This window comes from Nanorana parkeri, unplaced genomic scaffold (assembly GCF_000935625.1).
Source record: "Nanorana parkeri isolate BGI_ZX_2015 unplaced genomic scaffold, ASM93562v1 scaffold334, whole genome shotgun sequence".
In the NCBI taxonomy this organism is placed as follows: domain Eukaryota; kingdom Metazoa; phylum Chordata; class Amphibia; order Anura; family Dicroglossidae; genus Nanorana; species Nanorana parkeri.
Window position 1 is genome coordinate 419926 of NW_017306602.1, and position 21625 is coordinate 441550.

Genomic DNA, 21625 nt, shown 5'->3' on the forward strand with positions numbered 1-21625 from the left:
ATAGATATATATAGATATATAAAAACAATAACAAAAAAAACAACTTAATCTTCGGAACAAAATAAAATGTGTCAACACATAGGACATTCATGCATGTACAAATAAAATGTGTAAAACAGGAAAGTAGGAGGGATCCTCTTCTAAAATAGACAGCGTGTGTCATTCAACTTACTTCTCAATCCTGGCGACAGAATTGCATTGACACTAATCTCTTTCATGTAAAAAGAATTTCCTATATCGAGTATAAAGTGGCACAGTAAACTGGAGAAATGCGTAGGTGCTTAACATAGGGTGAAAAGAAAATCCAAATATAAACCCAATCATTAGCAACCGCGGCAAAAGCGAATGAAATGATGTTATCAACAGCAACAAAATAGTCATGTAACACACAAGTAAAGCACTAGATTTCTTTAAACTAACAAATACAGACGACTACTTTCTAAACATTAAATATGTGCAAACATAAGACTCTGGTATACCGCTTACTGTGTAAACCACGGACAAGGAATCTCTGCAGGGGAGCAAATTGCACAGAAAAGGTTTTTTTTTTTATCTAAATTTTTAAGTTTTACATTCAGAGAAAAAAAAGCTCGAAGCTGCTTTTCGTACAGAAAAACACACAGTGCTTAAGGCCTTATGGATGTTCTTGAACTGCAGGAAGACAAGGGGTGTGTATCCCCGATCACACAGATTTCATTTTGGTTATGACAACAGAGATATAAACAGAATCTATTTTAAACCTATCAGCTTTGTACCATCTCAGTTCATTCTGAATAGCGCAAGGAAAGCAGCTTCTTACTACTATGAGAACATATAGTAGGATCAGATATTCCCAAAAAGTGCACAATTTATAAAACAAAAACACACATGTAGTCAGATAATACATGTCAAGCAAATCTTTAAAACAAAACTAAAAAGGTACGAGGGATTTAAAAAAAAAGTGCAAAATGTAAAAAGAAAAAGTGTAACATCAGCTGTACATTTACAGCAATTTGTTGGGATTCATAGAGCAGCGAATTCTGTATATATATGGTTCTATTATACTGTCCTATACCAGCAGAAAAAACTGGAACACACTTCCATTAAATGAACAATAGACTCATCCTCAGCACAAACATAATTAACCCTCTTGGAGCATGATTCAAAATGTACTGAAGTATAGCTTAAATTACAAGACACGCTAACATTGGACTTATACTCAAACCTTAACATTGTGCCACCCTAATAGCCTTCCTGGGATGGGCAACAACAGATTAATAGAAGGGCTGAAATGTTAACAACTTCTGGAGAAAATGCTGGTCCATGCTCCCTTCAATGCTGGCCACACCAGTAAAGGCCCATGCATGGGGTCACATTATCTCTGCCGAATGGATCAGCCAATCTGAACTTTGATCCTTCTCTTTCGCAGAACCCAAGTCTAGTGCCCAACAGTGACAGAAACTTGGAGCAGCAATGTCTGCAGTAAAAGTACTTTAATCCTTCTAATTTTCCATGTTGGCAGAGCCATTAAAGGAAACCCCAATTAAAACATTTTTTATATTATTAGATAGGGCCAGGAAGGGTTAGAACCCCTATCAGGTTTTCATTCCTGTCTGTTTCCCTGTTTGGGAAATTAATTCTCACTTTCTGCTCAGGTGATCACAGTCTTCAGGATTTAAAAAAAGTTCCAGTTGTCACCAGAGCAGTGGTAAAGGGGAGATCTCCCAATGATGACATATGTGACAACTGAGGACACTTTGGAGGGGAAGAGGTCTAGTCGCTTTCTGTTCCGTCTCCAGGACAGAAAGCAAAAGGAAGTCTCCCCAGTGGGGACACAAACAGCAATAGAAACCTGTGAGAGGTTCTAAACCTTCCCCATTCTATCCAAAACTAGAATAAAACATTCTGGCTGGAGTTTCACCTTAACATAGTCTTATGTTACTGTTTCAGTATAGGTCCACTTAAAGCAATTCATTAGGATAAATATGAATTCATTTGCTGCTTCTGACCTCCCTATGTAGTAACACAGAGAATTCTCACTATTAACTAAAAGAGAGATTCTTCTCCTGGAGATGCAGAATATATATGGTGACTGAAGACTGACTATGACTGACTACAAAGTGAAACGCTTTACCACAATGTCACATTTCACCTGCATAGAGCCTATCTGAAATCACAACTATTTCTTCCTAACACCATACATCACAAGATGACCTTTTTGTGATGTATAGCTTTCCTGATCAGTGAAAATCAGCATAATTCAGGCAGAAATGTAACGCAATGGCATTGTGTCAGGAGAGTTTATTGCTCCCGGCTAGGATAGAAAGCAGCTCACATTACACTGCACGACTGAAGCCGGCTATACACTGGTAGATTTTCATACGTAAAATGTCGTCAGAAAATTCAGTTATACTATCAGAGGCTCGTAGAATGTCCTTCAAAATGTCATTTCATCTTACCATTCCATTGTGGAAATGGATAGATTTTCTCTTTTCACTGTAAGGCCCCTTTCACACTGGTGCCTGTCAGTTTGGATCAGCAGGGACATCATACACAGATCGCCTGCTGATCGGAGCAGTATGTCATAGTTGTGACAGCCGTGTCTGTGCACTTTTCTTCTCCGTTACGATGGAGATAAAACCTGAACCTATCGGACCCATGTTAGGTCTATGAGGAGTCGGATGTAAGTGGACATGTGTCTGTTTACCTCAGATTACTCCCAATCCATCGCAATCAGATCCGCCTGAAAAACTTACAGGGACATGATCAGACCACCCGTCTAAACAAGACCTTAGAATTTTGTTTATTCGATAGAAACATTTCCACCTTAATCCAATTTCTTTTGTCACTATGGCTTGACCCCATAAACAATTAGAAAATGGAAACTTCCCAAAAATTATTTTAGAGAACGACATTCTACTGATGTATGGTCAGCTTGACTTGCACAGCAGGAACATGCCCTCTACTTCTCTTTACTTGCCAGGTCATTGTCCTATCCTATCCTAATGTTATCACTATAGTTTAGCCCTGATAAGCCAGCACTGACAACGCCCCCTACTCCTCTCCCCTATCCACTAAAATAAAATTGTATGCTTGGTAGAGTTCGGCTTGAGACAGAATAGGAAGTGATCTAAAATATTCCCAAAGTGAGGGGAAATCCATCTGTCACCAGAACAAGTGTCCCCATTTGGTTACTGCACAGATGTACCAGTAGCAGCAGTGAAATATTATTGAAGTTGAAGAACCACTTAAATGTATCACACTGCACAGGAAATGCTTTGTGATGCAATGTAAACATGCACTCAGAAGAAGTGGGAGATGAACCTTTCAATGTATTACACTCTTCCACTTTGTGTACCTTCCCTTTTGAAATTCTAATGCAATATACCCTTACACTGAGCTAAAAACAAGATAAAACACATTGTCAAATGAGTTCAATCACTAAAAATCGAACCTTAAATCCTTCACAAATGCCTCTGTGCAAAATATACAAGTGAGACTGAAATCCACAAGGAGGGGATCTACAATGGCACTGAATTTTTCTTCCCATGTAATTAACATCTCTTACACATAAAACATATAGTCTATGACAATGTCTGTAAGACCTTCATATCCATTTCTTCATATCCCTTTCCTTCACAAAAGGTCACAAATAATAATTATTTCTTCATATGGACGAAACACTTTGTCATTGGACATGACGGACAACATGTATAGGAGTTCTTAGAGATGCCCAGTTTGAGGGTGTAACAGATTTTTGGAGATGCTGCTTCACTTCTCCAGACTTCTCCACCTCTCACATGGTCTCTCAGCTGGGCTTTGTGGGAGCCTTGATCCGGCCAGTAGAAGTTCTGACTTGAAGCTTTGCTTGCTGGTTTTGGCCATCTGCTGTCCCTGTGGATACTGGGCTCTGATTGGATGGGGCTTGCAGCTGTGGTGAAGCCGTCGCTGCTGCCACAACCTGCTGCTGCTGTTGGAGGAGCTTCTGCTGAACTGCAGCTGACCCAGCAGGCAATCCCTGGACCTGCTGTTGGCCCGCTGCTGTCGCTTGCGTCAGTGTCACAGTCTGAGGCTGGACCTGTAAGTAGGTAGCAGGCGATTGGTTTTAGATTTCTATTTATATATAATTTTTAATAAATGTAATTAAGTTAATAATTCCATAAAGTTTCTATCTTTAATTTTTTTTACACATAGCTTAGAAAATAAAAGTTAATAGCTGATTAACTACGCTCCAGTTGAGACAAAGTTTTTTCTTAACTGCTTTTATTTTTGCACATAAAAAGAAACAAAAAATGCATTGAAATAGTTAAACAGAGTTTTCATTTGTAGTTTTATCTATTCTCGTTTAAATAATGAAAAGAAAAAGATCCCACTTTTGGCAGAACTTTGTTTGCTATATCCCCACACAGTGGTGGAACTACCGCCTGTGCGGGAGCACTGGGACCTCAGCCATTGGGGGGGCAGCACAGTTGCCGTCTGGATAGCTCTGTATCCAGCAGCCGGCGGGCCACCAGTCTCTGCTCGGGGAGTGTCGGTCGGTCACTCCCGGCCGGTGGTGTAGCGAGGGGGGCCCGTCACCATCAACGTAGCTTTATATGCATACAGAGCGTGCCGGTTACTATTTAAACCGGCGCGCTGTGTGCAGCTTCTGAGAAGATACACTATTAGAGTAGCGGGAGCGATGCAAAATGCACAGCAGGCTTCCCCGCTACGCTAATAGCGTATCTTCTCAGAAGCTGCACACAGCGTGCCGCTTTAAATAGTAACCGGCACGCTCTGTATGCATATAATGACAGCCTGAGAGACAGGAGTCTGCGCGCTTGTCGGCCGTTCCAGGGATCAGGTGAGTATTAAAAGGATATTAAACCCTCCGGCTTTTTTGCATATATATGAGGGTAGCAAGCAGTAGATATATGCAAAAAGTTTTTAAAAAAACAAAACGCTTTAACAGCGGTTTAAACTTACCCCGTCTTTGCCGCGCGCTCCAGTCCGAAAATCCGAAACTGCTCAGGCGGCCGCAAAGCATTTTGGGGCGGGCGCATGCGCAGTTCGGATTTTGGGCCGGGAGACGAGGAGAAACACAAGGTAAATCTATGGACGCGTACAGACACCGTGGGACAGAGGAATCAGCGCTGGATCGGAGAGCCGCCGCACCGCTGGAGGGAAAAAATTTACTTTAATATCACTTTAACCACTTCGGGGCCGCAGTACGTCTATAGACGGCGGCCTGCAGAAGTGGTTAAAACAAGAACACCGCCGCAGTGCTCTTGGTACTGCTTTTAACAGCAGTACCAATCTATGTTTACATGCTTCCTGCATACGGATGGACGTGGGGCTTCTCATCTGACTTCTAGTCTAATGTACACTTTTCACTTAAAACTTTAGTTGCCATGTACAAAATTCAGAGCACTGCTCATGTATCCACTGACCTGCTGAGAGGCTGGAACCATCTGCTGGATATTTGCCACTGCTGCCTGCTGTTGGACCACCTGAGGGAGCTTTGCAACCTTGAAAAAAAAATGATAAGAGCAAAAAATGGAATCACCAACTGAAATGGTTAAATATGAGTATCATGATGTTAACAACACTAGCATAACAACTGCTACTAAGAACACCAGCACACATTGCTTGGATCCTATTTCTCTACAAACAAAAACTCTGCTCAAAGCACATTGTTAGAAGGCATTCATGATCCATTATTTGTACCATGGTAATATCATCCAGCAGGAACAAAGTATAACATCTGTCCGACATGTTTGGTACCAAAACCTCTGGGACCAAACTGTCAAAGCAGGGCCGGATTTCCATTTCGGGAGCCCGTAGGCACGAATGGAAATCTGTTTAGCCTGACCCGGCGTCCTTACCTGCTGCGAGAACCGCCGGCTTTCACATATGAAGAGAAGGTCCACGGTGATGTGTAAGGCTGCCCTAAACGCCGGTTCGCATCAGACTGGCGTTTTACAGGGCAGCTTTACGCAACGCCAGGGTCTTTCCCCTGCGAATGAGGAAGCCATTTGTTTCTTGTAGGTGCCGCTGGTCTTGGAGCAGGAGGATGCATTTTGTGCAGAATGCACTCTCCTTGCTATTGCTGGTGTTGTATCTACTCTGCCTAATGGTAAATTCGGCCCTGTGTCAAATGCAGGGTCAAACTTTTAATGGCAGCAGCACCAGCTACATATACTCACATTTCATGACTTGGAAAGTCTCTGTAAAACTACCATAGTATCAGCAGTTGTAGCATGACCTATTTTTTAATTCTTTCATTTTAAATGGCTTCCATAATGGAACATGCCTCAAACACAAGAAAACACATGTGTTGCAGCACACTGCATTCTTTTGTGATTGGGTCCTAACATGTAGGGTTCCATGCTTTTATAAGCATTACCCCCCAACTTGACATTACACAGGGCTTCCTTACTTCTGCACTTGGCGATTGAACTGAGTGGTGGGGGAACACGAGGACGGTAAGCATGTGCAGCTAGTGGGACTGAATGTGTGTGCCAAACGTCACAAAGAAATATAATGGTGGGCAGCACAGCAACTGGCAACCCCAGTGCACTACTTAAAAATGTGATCAGCTACATGTTATTTTCTCTCTGAAGGCCCTCTAATTTAAATAAAGGAAGGTTTTCAAAGAGCAGTTTTCAAAGATCCTTTTGTGTGGACTTATATAAGCAACCCCACTTTCTCTGTTACCTGGCTTGGATTATGCTTAATAGCATACATTGTGTTATAATGGTAGGTAGGTAATGTTACTGGAGACAGGTCAGTTGTCATCTGTAGTGATATGAAGCCAGCAGTTACCTGTACCTGAATCTGTGCCTGCACTTGCTGTGCTGCAGGTGACTTCTGTGTCTGAGTAATTGGGGTGGTCAGGAACTGGGTTTTGATGGCTGGTTGAGTGGTATATGTCAACTTCTGCTGCTGAGCAGCTTGCTGCTGTTGTTGTTGAGCCTGAACAGTAACTTGCTGGGCTGTTATCTGCTATAAAGAAAAAAGAAACTACTGATACCATTGTGTAACTTTGTCTCGCAAGTTTCACACTTGTGAAAAATGCAGCTCTCTGCAAGGGCACACAGAAACCAGTTGTTTTCTATGTGCCCTGTTCACACTGCAACACAGGTGTCATCTGCGGTGAAGTGTGTTGTGAAAAAATGTAGACATGCTCCATTTTTCCATAGCACACTGGATGGCAACACAGGCCAACGCACTGTAGAGCAGGACACCGCGTTGCTGTAAGGGGACCCGAGTGAAAAAAAGCTAAAAGCAAAAGAAAAAATAAGTAAACAGTGCCTTATGTTGTAACAATGAAAGGCACTATGGCTCACCGCTGTCACTTCAGTGGACATGCGTTTTGTCATTTTTGCCATCGTTTGACAATGTTAGAATGACGAAACGCGTTAGTGCGGGTCTGACTGACGCTGCTGGGGAGTCATACGAGACAGAGAAAGATATTGTTTGGTGTTTCGCCAGCCAGCATTTTTAGTCCTATATGTAAGTTTGTTATTGCAATTTTTATTAAAGTTGAATGATATACTGCACAATGAGTGCTTTTATTTATTCTCCTCGGTATTAGATGATATTGAGGGAGCTCTTATCCACGGAGATGCTGGGAATATACACTGAGGGATGTTGCTGTGCATCAGGCTGTATATGTATTAAGAGAGCGCTGGTTGACTGTCGGATACAGTCAATAATTGTGGTGAGTGCACATCCATTGGAGGGGTTTCACGAGGATAAGAGTCGCTTATCTCTGGAGCACTGAAATGTGTTTTATTGCCTATATGAAATTGGATGTGGAACTTTTAAAGTCACTTTGGGCATTCAGCTACACGGATTCACTACTCTAGTCACTATCTGGATTGGACTGATGTGATGGATTTTTGCTGTTTTCTGATGGATTATTAGAATGAAATCACTTTGTTATATATCTATACTGAGAGTATTGATTTTCACATTTATATTAATGAGTGTTATCATTTATATGTTCGATATTTATGACTTTATCACTTGATACATAACACACTAAGGTGTGTCACTTATGAGTGTTTGTTAAAGTGTTTAGCGCTGTGCATTTTCCCCCTCAGATATTCAAGAGCTTTGTGCTTTTTGGCATGCTGTATCATGCTGAAGGGCAGTTCAATGTACACAGAACAAAACAAGTGCTTATTTCATGTCAGGGCTGAATTTTTTCTTTCTTATTTCAGTCTTTTTACCTATGACATGCTGATATAAAATGGATAGTAAGCTTTATATTTTTGTATAAACAATATTAGACATCAGCAAGTGAGAATAAGCAATTCTATTGCTTCTTTAAAACACTCATAATTTGTGAAAGCACACTAACTCCCTGGTTTAAGTGAACTCAGAGCATACATATGCAACCAGATATGCTATCAGGCCCGGATTCCCCACAAGGCCACCAAGGCCCGTCCTTGGGGCGGCAGGGAGCAGAGGGGCGGCAGCGGAGTGGAATTCCCCTACATACAGTTTCGGGCGGTAAGTTGCGCTTTCTACATTTAGTCCTGCTTTGGAAAGGCAGGACTAAATGTAGTGTGGGGAAGCTGATTGTTCGTTTACAAGTGATCGCCGCGATCACTTGTAAAATGTGTGCAGCCTGTCTGTCCTCCCCTCCCCGCACCTACCTCTCTGCTCTGGTTCCGTCCTCCCCCCGGCCGCCGAGTCACTACTCACTGGCCGCCGATATAAAACTAACCCTGCCGCCCCTGCCATCCGGTTGCCATTCTCCGGTGATGGGAGAAGGGGGGGGAATCCCCTGACGCCCGGGAACACGCAGTCCTGGGCGCCAGGCAGTAAGTTGTTCTACACATGTAGCCCTGCTTTGGGCAAGCCGAGCTAAATGTAGAGCGGGGGAGGCCACTTGTTTGTTTACAAGTCATCTCGGCGATGTCACCAAGATCACTTGTATGCAGCTGGCAGGTCTGCCCTCCCCCGTCGCCCCCCGCACCTTCCTCTCTCCTCGCTGGCTCCGTCTTCCGGGCTCCGCCGCCGAGTCTCCCCTCACTGGCCGCCGATGCAGGGAGCAGAGCGGAAGGGTTAAAACTAACCCTGCCGCTCCGCTGTGCTCTTCCCCTTTCAACTGTCACAGGAGTTCCAGCACAGTGCTGTGCTAGAGCTCCTGTATTGGAGGTGACAGGATCAATGAAGAGAACCTGTCACCTCCAAAGGCTATCACACAGGGGCTTGTTAGCTAGCTCCTGTGTGATAGCAATAAAGTTAAGTGAAAAAATATTTTAATAAAAATTAAAAAAGAATTGTCGTCTTTTTTTATGTCATCTGCATGTTTTTAGTGACGCAAACTAAGCGAACACATACCGAGCGAACACGTACCGTCGCTCGCTCACTTCTCGATCTATCCCTGCAGAGAGCGGTAACTGTCACTCACGGCTCCCTGCAGGGATTCCCCCCCTCCCCGATACTCCAAATGTCAATCCCGCAGCTGGGTGGATCTCGACAGCAATGTAGGGATCCGTTCCGGCTGCGGCGTCTCAGTATACCGCGAGCTGTAGCTCGCAGTATACTGAGCTTTGGGTCACGGGAGGACACTAGTTTGTGTCCTCCCGTGACCCTTAGGAGTATTATGGGGAAAAGCACTGACTCCGTAGTTCTCCTTTAAGTTACAAGTGCCTGCAAGTCTTGCTAAGAATCCAGGATGACCTCTGTATACTGAGCTTTGGGTCACGGGAGAACGCTAGTTTGTGTTCTCCCGTGACCCTTAGGAGAACTATGGGGAAAAGCCCTAACCCCATAGTTCTCCTTTAACATTCTTAAACTCTGGGGCAGCGTTACCGAATCCAAAGAATTTGGCTTTCTTCAATTACGGGTTACTGAAAATGTGTACCCAGGACCTGGAATATGCATGTTTCAGCAATAATAACCTGACAGAGGTTCTAATTACTGTAGATGATTAAACAAAAATATGACCTACATACTATACATAATAAAGGACTGGCAAGTGTAGAAACTTATTACCTTTTGTTGAACAGCAGCCTGTGCAGGAGCTGCTCCCGATTGCAGAGCTTTTTGCTGCTGTTGTTGTTGCTGCTTTAGTTTTAGAAGTTGCTGTACGTTCAATGACTGAGCAACCACTGTCTGCCCACCTGCAGGACGAAGACAAAAAATGAGCACAAACTATATATCACATTAAAGTGTCTGTATATATATCTGTATGAACAGTATGGTTTATTTTTAACTGTGCTAACAATAATGGGACACGGGCACAATAAATGAAAGTTAAATGCCTGTACTTGACCTGAAATAAGGGAAACAGTATAAGACAACTGCTGTGATAGCAAACAGAAATAATGGCCTATATAAGTTAGGAGAAAATATTGCTGCTATAATTTACATGTAATATTACAAGCTAGTATTAAGATTTCTAAAACATCCGCACATTTATATTAACTTTAACCCTCTTGCTGCCATTTTTAAATTGATTACTCTGACACCGACCCCCCCCCAAAAAAGCAAACATATTTTAAAAAAAGCAGAGCTAATGTAGAATATAATGGTTTCAGTTACAATATTTTAGGTCATGTGATAATTGTCCTGATCGTTTATTAAACCTATATTTTCAGCTCAAAATCTCAGCTCAATATAATACCGACTTTTTGCTAAGATATAAAAGATGAGGTCAGATCAAGCAAATAGATGCCAAATCACAAACCCCTGACACTCGTGTTTGCACTCATTTGCACATTTACATGGGCTTTTAACAATGTTTTGATGTGTTTTTGAATGTATTTTTAAACCTATTAAACCAATTTTTTTTTACTTAACTTTTTGCTATCACAAGGAGGTTTGATGTAGATCTGCTATTCTAGGTTGTGAAACAGGAAGGTTGGAGGTGAGAAACTGAGGAGGAGACAGGGAGAGAAATTCCAGTTTGTAGTTCTGGGATACCACATCCTGCACCCAAGCATCTGAAATGAAAGCTGCCCGAGATTTTGTAAAGAGTAAGGTTTGGTTCACACCTGGGCGTACAGAATATGCGCGTTTGCTGATTTGCGGTGAAAGAAACGCGCGTTTGCGAGGGCTATCCGGCTGTATCCTAATGGATACGCACGGCAAATATGCCCCAAAGAAGCTCCTGTACTTCTTTGGGTGTAGGGCGTTTTACAGCGCGTTCCTACGCGCTGTAAAACGCCCAGGTGTGAACCAGGCCTTACAAATGTCTCTTCACTCTGGAGAGTGTGGGCGTGCCCGTATGCAAGAGGACAGCCTGGATTTGGCAGCCTTCGAGTGCCAGACCTCTGCGGGAGGACTGAGAGGCATGCTTGGGGAGGTCTCGACAAGAGGGTTGAGTGAGTGGAGAAATTAAAGTGACGAGATGGTCAAGAAGATGGGTGCTCTAGCCACCAGTACCATCCTTGAGAATAATATCAAGTGTTGGTCCAAAGAAACATGGTTTCTGAAAGGCCATCTGGATTTTTTACACAAGGGTTTCATAGTGCAGTACTTTAGTCAAAGCTGACACAAGACGCATGCTGGGAATGAGAGGAGAGGCTTCTAGCAAACCGTCAAAGGTGAAGTTTAACGCTACAGACATATGCTCCTTGCATTTAATAAGCAGGGGGTCAGGGGTTAGATCTCTTTTAAGGTATTGCAACCAATCGGAAATGGATAGACGTAAAGTAAAAGACGGAAAGTAAATTGATAGCCAGGATTAGGTGAAGGGCAGGATCTAAAAGAGAGAACAGAGCACAAGAAAGGGCTTCCAAATGATTATCGGTTGGGTCCTTAGAGGTGTGCCCTCCACTAGAATAGTTATTTACTTCTCAATGTGGGACACAGCCAGACCTACAGTAGAAATGAACACATTCTGTACAAAATCGTCACTAAAAGGGTACAAGGCCAATAAGCAACTGGGAGAGCAAATGACTTGTCAGGATGCTTCCAATCTCTACAGAGATAGTTAGAAAAGCAGGTGTAAAGGGTAGGTCTTTGCAGCCTTAGGAGTTTTAAATGACCCAAAGCTGGAAACAACACTGGTAGAATGAACAGGCAGATAACCTTTTAGTTTCAGGGTAGCATGCACTGCATAAATAAGAGCCTAAAAGGTCTTTTTCAATTTTGCAGTAATAGTAGTAGAATGCAACTCCTCCAGGGTAAGCTTATCAGCCAAGGACTGGAGCGACTCAGACAGAGTCTCTGCAGCTGCTGACTCAGAAATCATTGGGGCAAATCAGATATATAATCTGCAGGAGAGGACCCCTGCAATCAGAGTCAATAAATAACTTTGATTTGGCCCATTAAGGCTTGTATGACTGTGCTAAAGATCTCAGCTGAAAGGGCAGAGGATGCAACCACATCTGACCCAGCCAAAGAAGACTCTGAGAACGGCACAGAGGAGCAGAGGGCAACATGACTCCAGACTGCAGATGCTAGGAACATTATTAAGCAAACTGCAAGTAACCTCTGAGCCATTAGCAGAAAGTGAGCTAGGAGTAACCGTACAGCAGGACTATCACCTCCTTTTTGAGAATCACACGTTATGACCATGTGGTGGTAAGGCAACCATTACGCTCAAGGTAAGGGACAAGGTAGCAGATGAGAGATAGATGACTAGTGGTGACAAAAGTCACGGTATGCAGGTAGGAGAAACAGATCTAAAATGACATTTCTAAGTGGGTCTTAAAGGCAGGAGCAGCAGCAGGGAGAGTGTGGAGTGAGTGTGTGAGATTACCACTCTGCCCACTTGGCCCACTCATTAAGTGAGTCTTTAGAGACAGGGGAAGTGCTGAGGTAATGCCAGTGGCTCTGATCCTAGAAAGCCATCCACAGATAACTTTTACCACAAAGAAGCCTGCAAAGTGCCCCATATGGAACCCAGTGCCTGGAGGTCACTTCCAGGCTATCACCACAAGGTCCAGGTGTCTCTCCAAAAGCCAGACTGAGGTCAACTGAGCTGGGTAGCTGCAATCAAAGAGACACAACTCCAGCAGCATTGCAAATAAAAGTTAATTTAATTAATTTAAAAAAGAAAACGTGCTAGCAAAGCATAGGTTGGTTTTAACACCACAGAGCTGAAGAAAAGATGTCCACCCTCCTATGACACTAGCATGTTGGCAGTTGGAGGGGTTATCCTGGGCAAGCCTACAGATTTTTATTTGCCTGTGTTCAATCCCCCTGTGGGCAGCAGTATAACCCGATGCTGCTCAATGGACAAGAAATAAATTGAGTTTTTGGGGTCTCTGTCACCACTAAAAAGATTTCCCATCTCTTCTTTCCCACTAAATCTATGTCACTGGGCTAGGAAGTAAGGGGAATTCTCCTCAATAGAAGCACAGGCAGCAACAAAAACATTACTGGTGAATGCCTAGATGTATTGGTTGTGAAAAATGCATTCAGACTTTAAATTAACATTTTCATGCCTTGACATGTAAATATATAGGTCTACCAGAAGGTAAAGATGAAATCAGCATGAGCAACAAGGAAAATGACACTTTCTTCTACATAATAATGCTGTCACCTAGTAAATGCATAATAACAAAGCCATTACCTGCAGCTTTTTGGGGCTGACCAATTGCAACACTAATTCCTGCTACAGTGACTGGAAGGGTGGTCACGCCTGTAGATGACACAACTGCAGACACCACTGGAGGCTTAGCTAGGGCCACTTGTGCTGTTTGTCCTGGTTGAGCCTGGATTTGCCCTTGAGCCTGAAGCTGTGAAATTAAACCAGTTAGAACACAAAGTACTACAAAGATTACAACAAGTCCAAAGACTGGTGCTTTTTTTATTTATTTTGCTGCCTTTAAGTCTTGCTTAATGGTTGCTGCCACTGATTAGCAAGTTCCGATACTAACAGCCAATGTGGTTACCATGTGAATTAAAGTGATCCTGTCAGCCATTTTAAACTTTTAAAAGTCCAGCCTACCAGCAAGTACAACAAGGTGTCTTCTGGTAACTTTATTACCTAGATTTATATCTGGGTTACGCCATGCCCAACTGCCTGCATACTATCCAATAATAGTGCCTTAAAGTAGATCTCTCTGAAATAAAAGATTTATAACTTAACAACAATGCTGAAGTTCAGGAATCCTGTGGCACCTGCAAGTAACTGTGTTAATCTTCATCTTGATAACTGTGTCTGTTTGATCCCCATGGATACTAGCCTGTACATGGAGCCTCAGCTCCTGTCCAGGTTGAGATTAAACACTACCCCCCCCCCCCCCCCCTGTCATTTAATTGTCAGAGCATCTACCACCGACTGTACTTCTGGAAATTGACAGAATGGTCACATCATGGTGTGGTGAACCTAATGGCTTGTGTCAACAGGCTTTGGGTTTGTGTAGATGGAATTAGTGTGAGATCATTCAGAATTAACCAACTGGTACATCTGACTTGCAGCTGGCTTCCTTCTGACCCGCAATTGACTTTCTTCAAAGGGATTTTGACTTCCCATACTCTCGCAATGGGATGCAAAGCCCACTTTAACTGAACAAAAGTCCACCAACACAGGCCCTTTGTACAGATAATTTGGCACCCCAAGAAGCACTGTTCTTAACACAGAAATGTATTAAAATGGCAAGAGGAAAATCGCACAGCAAACAGCCCCAGACTCTGTTTTTTTATTGGCCAGAAGGAGAGGGTGACAGAGATACAACTGCAGAGGTGAGGCCAATGACAACTGCAGTGCTACAGATCGGGCACGGAAGTTCAACGGGAGCTGGACCTCCGCCCTCATGTATAGCTCATGATTTGCAGGGAGAAGTTGCCAGTACTGAATATGCCAGGTGGGTTATCAGAAAAGGCAATGTATAGCCTACTGTACTCCAAGATTACTGTGCCCAGAGCTGGGCTGTAAAACGTACCAGCCGAGCCACCTGTAGATTAGCAACAGTGGCCCCTGTGAGCACAGCACTGCCTCTTGGTGCAGTGACGGCAGCAAGTTGCTGAGCCTGCTGCTGCGGCTGTGTTTGCTGTGGTTGCTGCTGGCCCTGCACTGGTGCTGGCTGTGGTCCTCCCTGCTGAGGCTGCTGTGGCTGTTGCTGCTGCTGTTGAGATGTTGTTTGGCTTGTTTGTTGTGGAATTTGCATCTTCTGTTTCTGTAACTTCAGTAGCTGCTCCTGCATGTTAATTAGGGAAAATTGGTAAGTACCAGTCAAATAGTTTTCTGAAACGCATAGTTTCTAACTAATGTACCTGCGAGAGTTTGCCGACAGCTTTGATCTGCCCAGGGGACTGTGCCTGAGCCTGAATCTGAGGAACCTGAACCTGGGAGGCCTGCTGCTGCCGAAGAAGCTGGAACTGGGCTGAGGCAATGGCTTTGCTGGCCAGCTGAACTCCAGCAGTTGTGGCTAAAAGACATACGTAAAAGAAATAAAACATCATCAAGGGACTGGAGGGGGATGCACAACAATATCGGAGATAAAGGAGGGATCAGAAAGTAACTTCATACCTGTTGTCACCTGTGTAACAACAGCCCGGGCCTGCGTCTGTACTGGTGTAATACTGCTGCACACCACAGTTCCGCCAGTCACTGGCGTCACCGCTCGCACTCCCTGATTCGTTGCTATAGTGACCATTTCAGCAGGTGTGGCAGAAGTGGCTACAGCTCTCTGCTGTGTATGGACAACCTGCGCCGTTCCTCCAGGAGTCTAACAGGGAAATAGATGGCAATTAGCTCAGAATCAATCCTGAACGTTAGAAAACTGCATGTCTCCCAAGCAGACATTCTTTTTTTAGGTACAGAATGTAAACATCTGTTGGCAGGGTGCATGTTCAATTTGTGTATTCCAAAACAGCAATCTGAGCCGATTGAGAAGGAAAATAACCTGAACAAGGATTCCAACCATTGCAGCGTTTCCTGAACAAAACAAACATCTTGGCAATATTATAATGCAGAGACATTGTCAGCTGGAGCTTTATTTCAATTAACATCCAGAACGAAGGCCTTGCACATATTCCTGTGTGAAGTTCAGTACATTTCTGTGTTTACTTACAGCAAGTGCCCCAGCTATAACAGGAGATGCCAGCCTCTTATTGATGGGCTGGAATGTGGCAGCAGGCACACCAGCAACTGTGTTCACAATAACGTTTCCACTGACTGCAGCTGTAAATATAATGTTTTGTGTTAGTGAAAGAAAAAGATATCTGTAATCATAGAGCAGAGGTAAAACACAATTTTCATTATGTCATTTATATTTAAAGGAGAAATGTGGGGAGTGTAAAATATAGGTTTTTTTTGCTGTTTAGAGCTACCATGAGATACTGCAGCTGTCACATGCTGGCTTTATACTTAGAGCAGAGTGATTATTTAACCACTGATCAGAAAGCTCTTGATGCCTTCACCCTTCAGGCAGCCAGGCTTTGATCTGTACTGAACTTACCCTATCAAAACAAACATTCTTATATCCTGCAACATATCTATGTGCTTTTAGTACACTGGCTGATATACTTTGCAACTCTCCTTACCAGCTTGAATGCTTGCTCCTGTTACTGCAGTCTTGATGGTCCCAGCCTAAAATACACAGATAATAAACACGGAATAAGCCTTAGAGTGTTAAAACATGCCTGCTGGGAAATAGTGTATATTCTAAACATTTACCAATGGACAACCTTTTACCACCACACCCTTTCACATTCAAAAGTAAAGTGGACATTGAAAATGAACACGAATGCCACATCTGCTTTGCGATTATTTGGACACACCACTCTGTGTCTACCAGGATCCAACATTCGGGATGGATGGCAGTAATGTAATCTAAAAGTAAAAAAGTGAGGTGGAAGTTACCAGAACTGCGGTGGTTGGTACACTGGTGCCAACTGGACTGGCAACTACTGCCTGTGGCTGCTGGACAACCTGCGGTTGGACCACTTGTTGCTGAGGCTGTGTCTGGGCAGGCTGAACGGCTGGAGCTGATGGTTGTTGACCATTCTGGAGTGGCTGTTGCACATTCTGTGGACCAGACTGCTGCTGTGCTCTGTGGTGTTGTTCAACTAGTGCCTAAAATATACATATTGTCATTGCTGCTTCTGTATACATTACAATTCAACCCAATAAGCTGGCATTTAGAGGGACAGTCCGCCCAAAACTGGTATGCCACTTTTGGGCAGATATGTATTAGTAGGGCTAAATCATCCACTGACTTTTTAATTTCAGAGAATTCCATTGCAGAGATTTGAACTCTGATGTTGCCAAGAATTTTAAGTCCAATAGATGACTGAATCAGTGTACACCATTAACTTGAATATTCATTTTGTGGGAACAAACCACAGAACATACAATGTAAGTAGAGATAACATTCTTCAAATTACCATTATAAAACATTAAAAACAGATCTAGCAATTGGAATACACTCAAAGACATTAACCACTTCAAGACCAGGTGTTTAGACCCCCTTCCTGGCCAGGCCATTTTTCAAGTATCTGTAAAATGAGCCCCCATCGGCATCAGCCTGTGTAAAGAGGTTTTAGCATGCAGTATACCTTCTTTTCTTTGGCAATCCGCTCAGCTCGGAGAGAAGCCACTTGGATCGGCGGCAGGGGTTTATCATAATTGATTCCACTGAAAACAGAAACAATTTATGAACAAAGTGAAACATTTATGACAAAATAACTTGTATTAAATGTCAGAAAGTGTTATTTTATACAGGGTGCTTTAGACCTATTAAATGATCTGGCCACAGAAGCACTTCTTAAGGATCTGTAGAATAACTGTCGTTAACACCTAATAAATAAAACTAGTGATGAGGCCTGGGACATTTTCTGTCCATGCGTTTTTGGCTCCAATTTTCTTTAAAATATGAATGAAAGTGTATAATGATATCTGCATGCTTCTGAAAAAGCAAGCCTTTTTTTTTACATTTTCTAAATAATAGTGTGTATCATCACTAGAATATAAATTTTTATGTTTTTCTTTACATACATTAGACTTACAATACAATGGATTCTACAGGGAAAAAAAGATATGCAGTGACTACACTGAAAGGGACAACTTACGAGCTCATTTGTTTTAATTACCTTTCTGCTAGAACAGAAGCATGTTTTGGGTTCTTCTGAAATGGATTCATTCCCAATCTGAAGAAGACAAATTAAAACGAGAAAGAAAAAAAAGAAAAAGGAAAAATGTGAAAATAGAAGATTGTTCCTAACATTTTACTGCATTCATCTTATGCAGAGTACATTTGTCAAAGTTACTTCTAGTCATTTTAAAGGAGGAAGTTATGTTTGGTTTTGAAGGTTTTCATTGATCATAGTACAGCTAGTAGTAGTTAGTTTCACTCAAATGGAATTATCGCATAATGGTGATGGTAAATAGTCTTCCATATTACAGGAAAAGTCCGGCAGAATATGAGTAACTACTGAGGATGTGTGATTACCGGTATTACATAATTCAGTATGTATATATATATATACATATATATATATATTCCAGTTTTTTTCCAGTAGTCATGAAGGGGTTAAATAAGGTGCCTGCATGAGTTCTATTTTTACAGGCTAATTGCCCTTAAAGTGACATTACCGTCAAAGATATTTTTCCCTCACCCCAATAATAAAGCACTTACCTTAAATGATGTCTCTTAATCCCAACCTCTTCTTCTTTCCTGTCGTTTTCATCTGTCCCTCCAGCGCTGTGGCGGCTCTCCGATCCAGCGCTGACTCCTCTGTCCTTGCTGGCACTTCCTGTCCCACGATGTCTGCATGCGGGTGCACGCGTCCATAGACTTACCTTGCATCTCTCCTTGTCTCCCGGCCGAAAATGTGAACTGCCCATGCGCCCGCCCCAAGATGCTTTGCAGCCGCCCGAGAATTTTCACATTTTCGGACGGGAGCGCGCAGGGAAGACGCAGGTAAGTTTAAACCAATTTTAAAGCAGTGTTTTTTTTAACACTTTTTGCATATATCTACTGCTTGCTAGCAGTAGATATATGCAAAAACACCGGAGGGTTTAATAACCCTTTAATTTTTCCCTGGTAATCCTTCAAATACACTCACTTTCCCTTTTTGGCTAGACCCACTTATCCATGTACATTCATCTATAAAGGGTTGTCACCCAGGCTGGACTTGCGTGATTTTTTTTTTAACTCCATTATATGGTAGTCAATGTATTTTGCCCTCTCTATAATACACAATATGTATTATAATACATAATACTGTACATATAATACTCTATAATACATTTTTTCTTTCTATTTTGGGGATAGTAGGCAGAGACAAGTGTGCGATTGTGAGCTTGTGTAAATAAACAAGTTCAAGTTCACACAGAAGACTGTTGCTTCAATATCCAACTTTACTGTTGACCTTGCTTTTTTTCTTGGCCTGAAAATATTCATAGATAAAATTAGGAATGCCCCGATACCAATACTAGTATCGGTATCGGGGCCGATACAAGGCATTTTCACGAGTACTTAAAAAACCCCGATACTAAAGGCTGATACCTGCCCTTTAAATTTTTAGACAAGTTCGGCTACCTGAGGTCCTGTGCTTGCGGGGGACCTCAGGCAGCCTGTTGGGGACCTCGCTGTAGCTGTCTTTGACAACCCCACATCACTTTCCGGCGCACGGAGACAAGCACAGCAATGGATAGCCCCACACCGATGTACAGCCATGGAGCCCGACACTCAAATTCTCTATTGCTGAATATTCATGGATTGCTGAGATTTGTAGTCCTCTATATCTTATATCTATAGAATATTCTGACACATACTGGTTTGATTCAAAAAAAATTCAGGCGTCTTTTTGCTGATGAAAGGGAAAAACACTGCAAACACTACAAGCAGAACTTCCATTAGCAACTGTGGCCTATAGACATGTCATCTGTGCTTAATGTTAATTCATACTGAATTGTTGCCTAGAATGAGATACTTACAGTGGTTTAATGGGTGGACTCCTCTTTCCTGCTGTCATTTTCATCAGGTCAAAGCGAGTGGTGTACAGCTGAGTATGTGTCACACCTTCATCCTGAGCATAGATCTGGCTAGTCCGAAGAGGTCGACTATTCTTTGTCTGAGGGTGACAGGGCATACTAGTAAGTACATCCACTTGTGAACATTTATCATAAACAGTGTACACAGTTGTTACAGTTATATTATATTCCCATGAATGGTTACTTCTGCATTCAGTAAAGAGATACCACACAAACAAATAAAAACCTGCTTTTATGTAGCTATAATGGCCATTGTGTCTACATTTCTTTCCTTTACCATCAGTCCCCCATTGTCTGACCTTGAAAATATTCTCTCTCTCTCCACTGGCACTACAGCTAAAAATGGGGCGGTATCAGAGTTTCTGGCTTTCTTCCCTTTGTTCATCCAATCCTTGCTGAACTATCTTTAACCCCTTCATGACTGAGCTTTTTTTATTAGTTTCTGTTCGTTAATGACTGATGCACTTTTGACATGTTTGCTGTGCGATGCTTCCACGGCAGTAATATACTTTCTGACTAAGTGCACTCACACATATTATATATTGTTTTTTAGAGGACAGATAGGGCTATATATTTATATCACATATGTGTGCCTAACGCCTTACATAGGACGAATAAAATATTTTTAAAAAGAGGAAAAACGTAAAGAAAACACTTTTTTTCACAGTTTTGATTATTATTTACTTCCGGTAACAGTTAGGGTGAAAACCAAATCTGCAGCCCAGCTGCAGATTTTCATTGTAAGGGGTTAATTTTTATAATAATGATAGTATAAAAATATATTTATATACATCATTTTTATTTATTTATTTTTACACTTTTTTAAATTATATCAAGCAGTCATTGTAAATAAACCTCACTATGACTGCTTGATAATTTAAATAATACATTTTTGGTTATTAGGCTGCTGCAAACTTAGGGAAAGCCAATAACAGCCAACAAGTCAGGATCAGATGTCACTAAAGGCTTCTGATCGTTGCCAGAAAGATCAGAAGCCTGAAACTTTGTTTCAGTATGGAAACATGTTGCGAAATGTTTCTATGCTGATTTCCTAATCCCGATGTGTACGGCTGCTTAACAGTAATAGCAAGTGGGGTACACACCGCACTCCTATCACTGTCAGACACCCGATCACTGAAAGTGATCGGGTGTCTGTAAAAGCAGAATTCTTTCATTAATGAATGCATCAATACTGAGGCATCTATTAATGAACGGTAACCACTGATCTCATGTAAATGCTGTATTTTCCCATTTAAGGAGGACCAAGAGTGGACATTGTTTATACAATCACTTACTGTATGTGTATTTTCACAGTTTATGTATAAAAGTACACACAGTTGGAAAGTGGAGTTTGGTTTTACCGTGTTGGATTTATTTGCTAGCGCGACATTGCTTATTCACAATTCTTATGACTATGGATTTATTATATTCCATGATATCTCTAGTTCTATGATTCTGTTACTTTCAGTGTTAAGAACAGTCTAAGTAACAGAATAAGGCAACCCTTTGGAAGTTGTTTTCACCAATGGTATAAATGTCCGCCAAATTCAATCACTTTTCACTGTACATGCAGACTGTCTTCTTCCAACTTCCCACCAAGACCATTTGGACTCACCCCATCCCACCCAATCTTGGTGCATGTATTACGGTGTTAGTAGAATTAAAAAGTGAGCGTGTATCTATCATCTGCCCCTTTAAACCAGATCTGCTCTGCCCCTTTCTCCTAGTTCGCAGGGTATAAATATAAAAAAA

The 21625-nt window shown here is 42.2% G+C and overlaps 1 protein-coding gene across 1 annotated transcript in view; it reads right to left on the reverse strand.

Annotated features, from left to right (window-relative positions):
• Positions 1–1269: 1269 nt before the first annotated feature.
• The window catches only part of LOC108788566 (E1A-binding protein p400-like), a 103316-nt gene continuing 82960 nt past the window's right edge, over positions 1270–21625 (reverse strand). Inside the window, exons 41-55 of the mRNA XM_018558358.1 lie at positions 19817–19953; positions 17968–18024; positions 17434–17512; positions 16739–16951; positions 16420–16465; positions 15948–16057; positions 15404–15602; positions 15148–15302; positions 14817–15071; positions 13502–13667; positions 9973–10100; positions 6790–6963; positions 5409–5486; positions 2893–4057; positions 1270–1280 (exon numbers count right to left, since the gene is read on the reverse strand). Of these exons, the coding sequence (XP_018413860.1) occupies positions 3788–4057; positions 5409–5486; positions 6790–6963; positions 9973–10100; positions 13502–13667; positions 14817–15071; positions 15148–15302; positions 15404–15602; positions 15948–16057; positions 16420–16465; positions 16739–16951; positions 17434–17512; positions 17968–18024; positions 19817–19953 (2067 nt within the window). The 3' untranslated portion in view covers positions 1270–1280; positions 2893–3787. The remainder of the gene's footprint in view (positions 1281–2892; positions 4058–5408; positions 5487–6789; positions 6964–9972; positions 10101–13501; positions 13668–14816; positions 15072–15147; positions 15303–15403; positions 15603–15947; positions 16058–16419; positions 16466–16738; positions 16952–17433; positions 17513–17967; positions 18025–19816; positions 19954–21625) is intronic.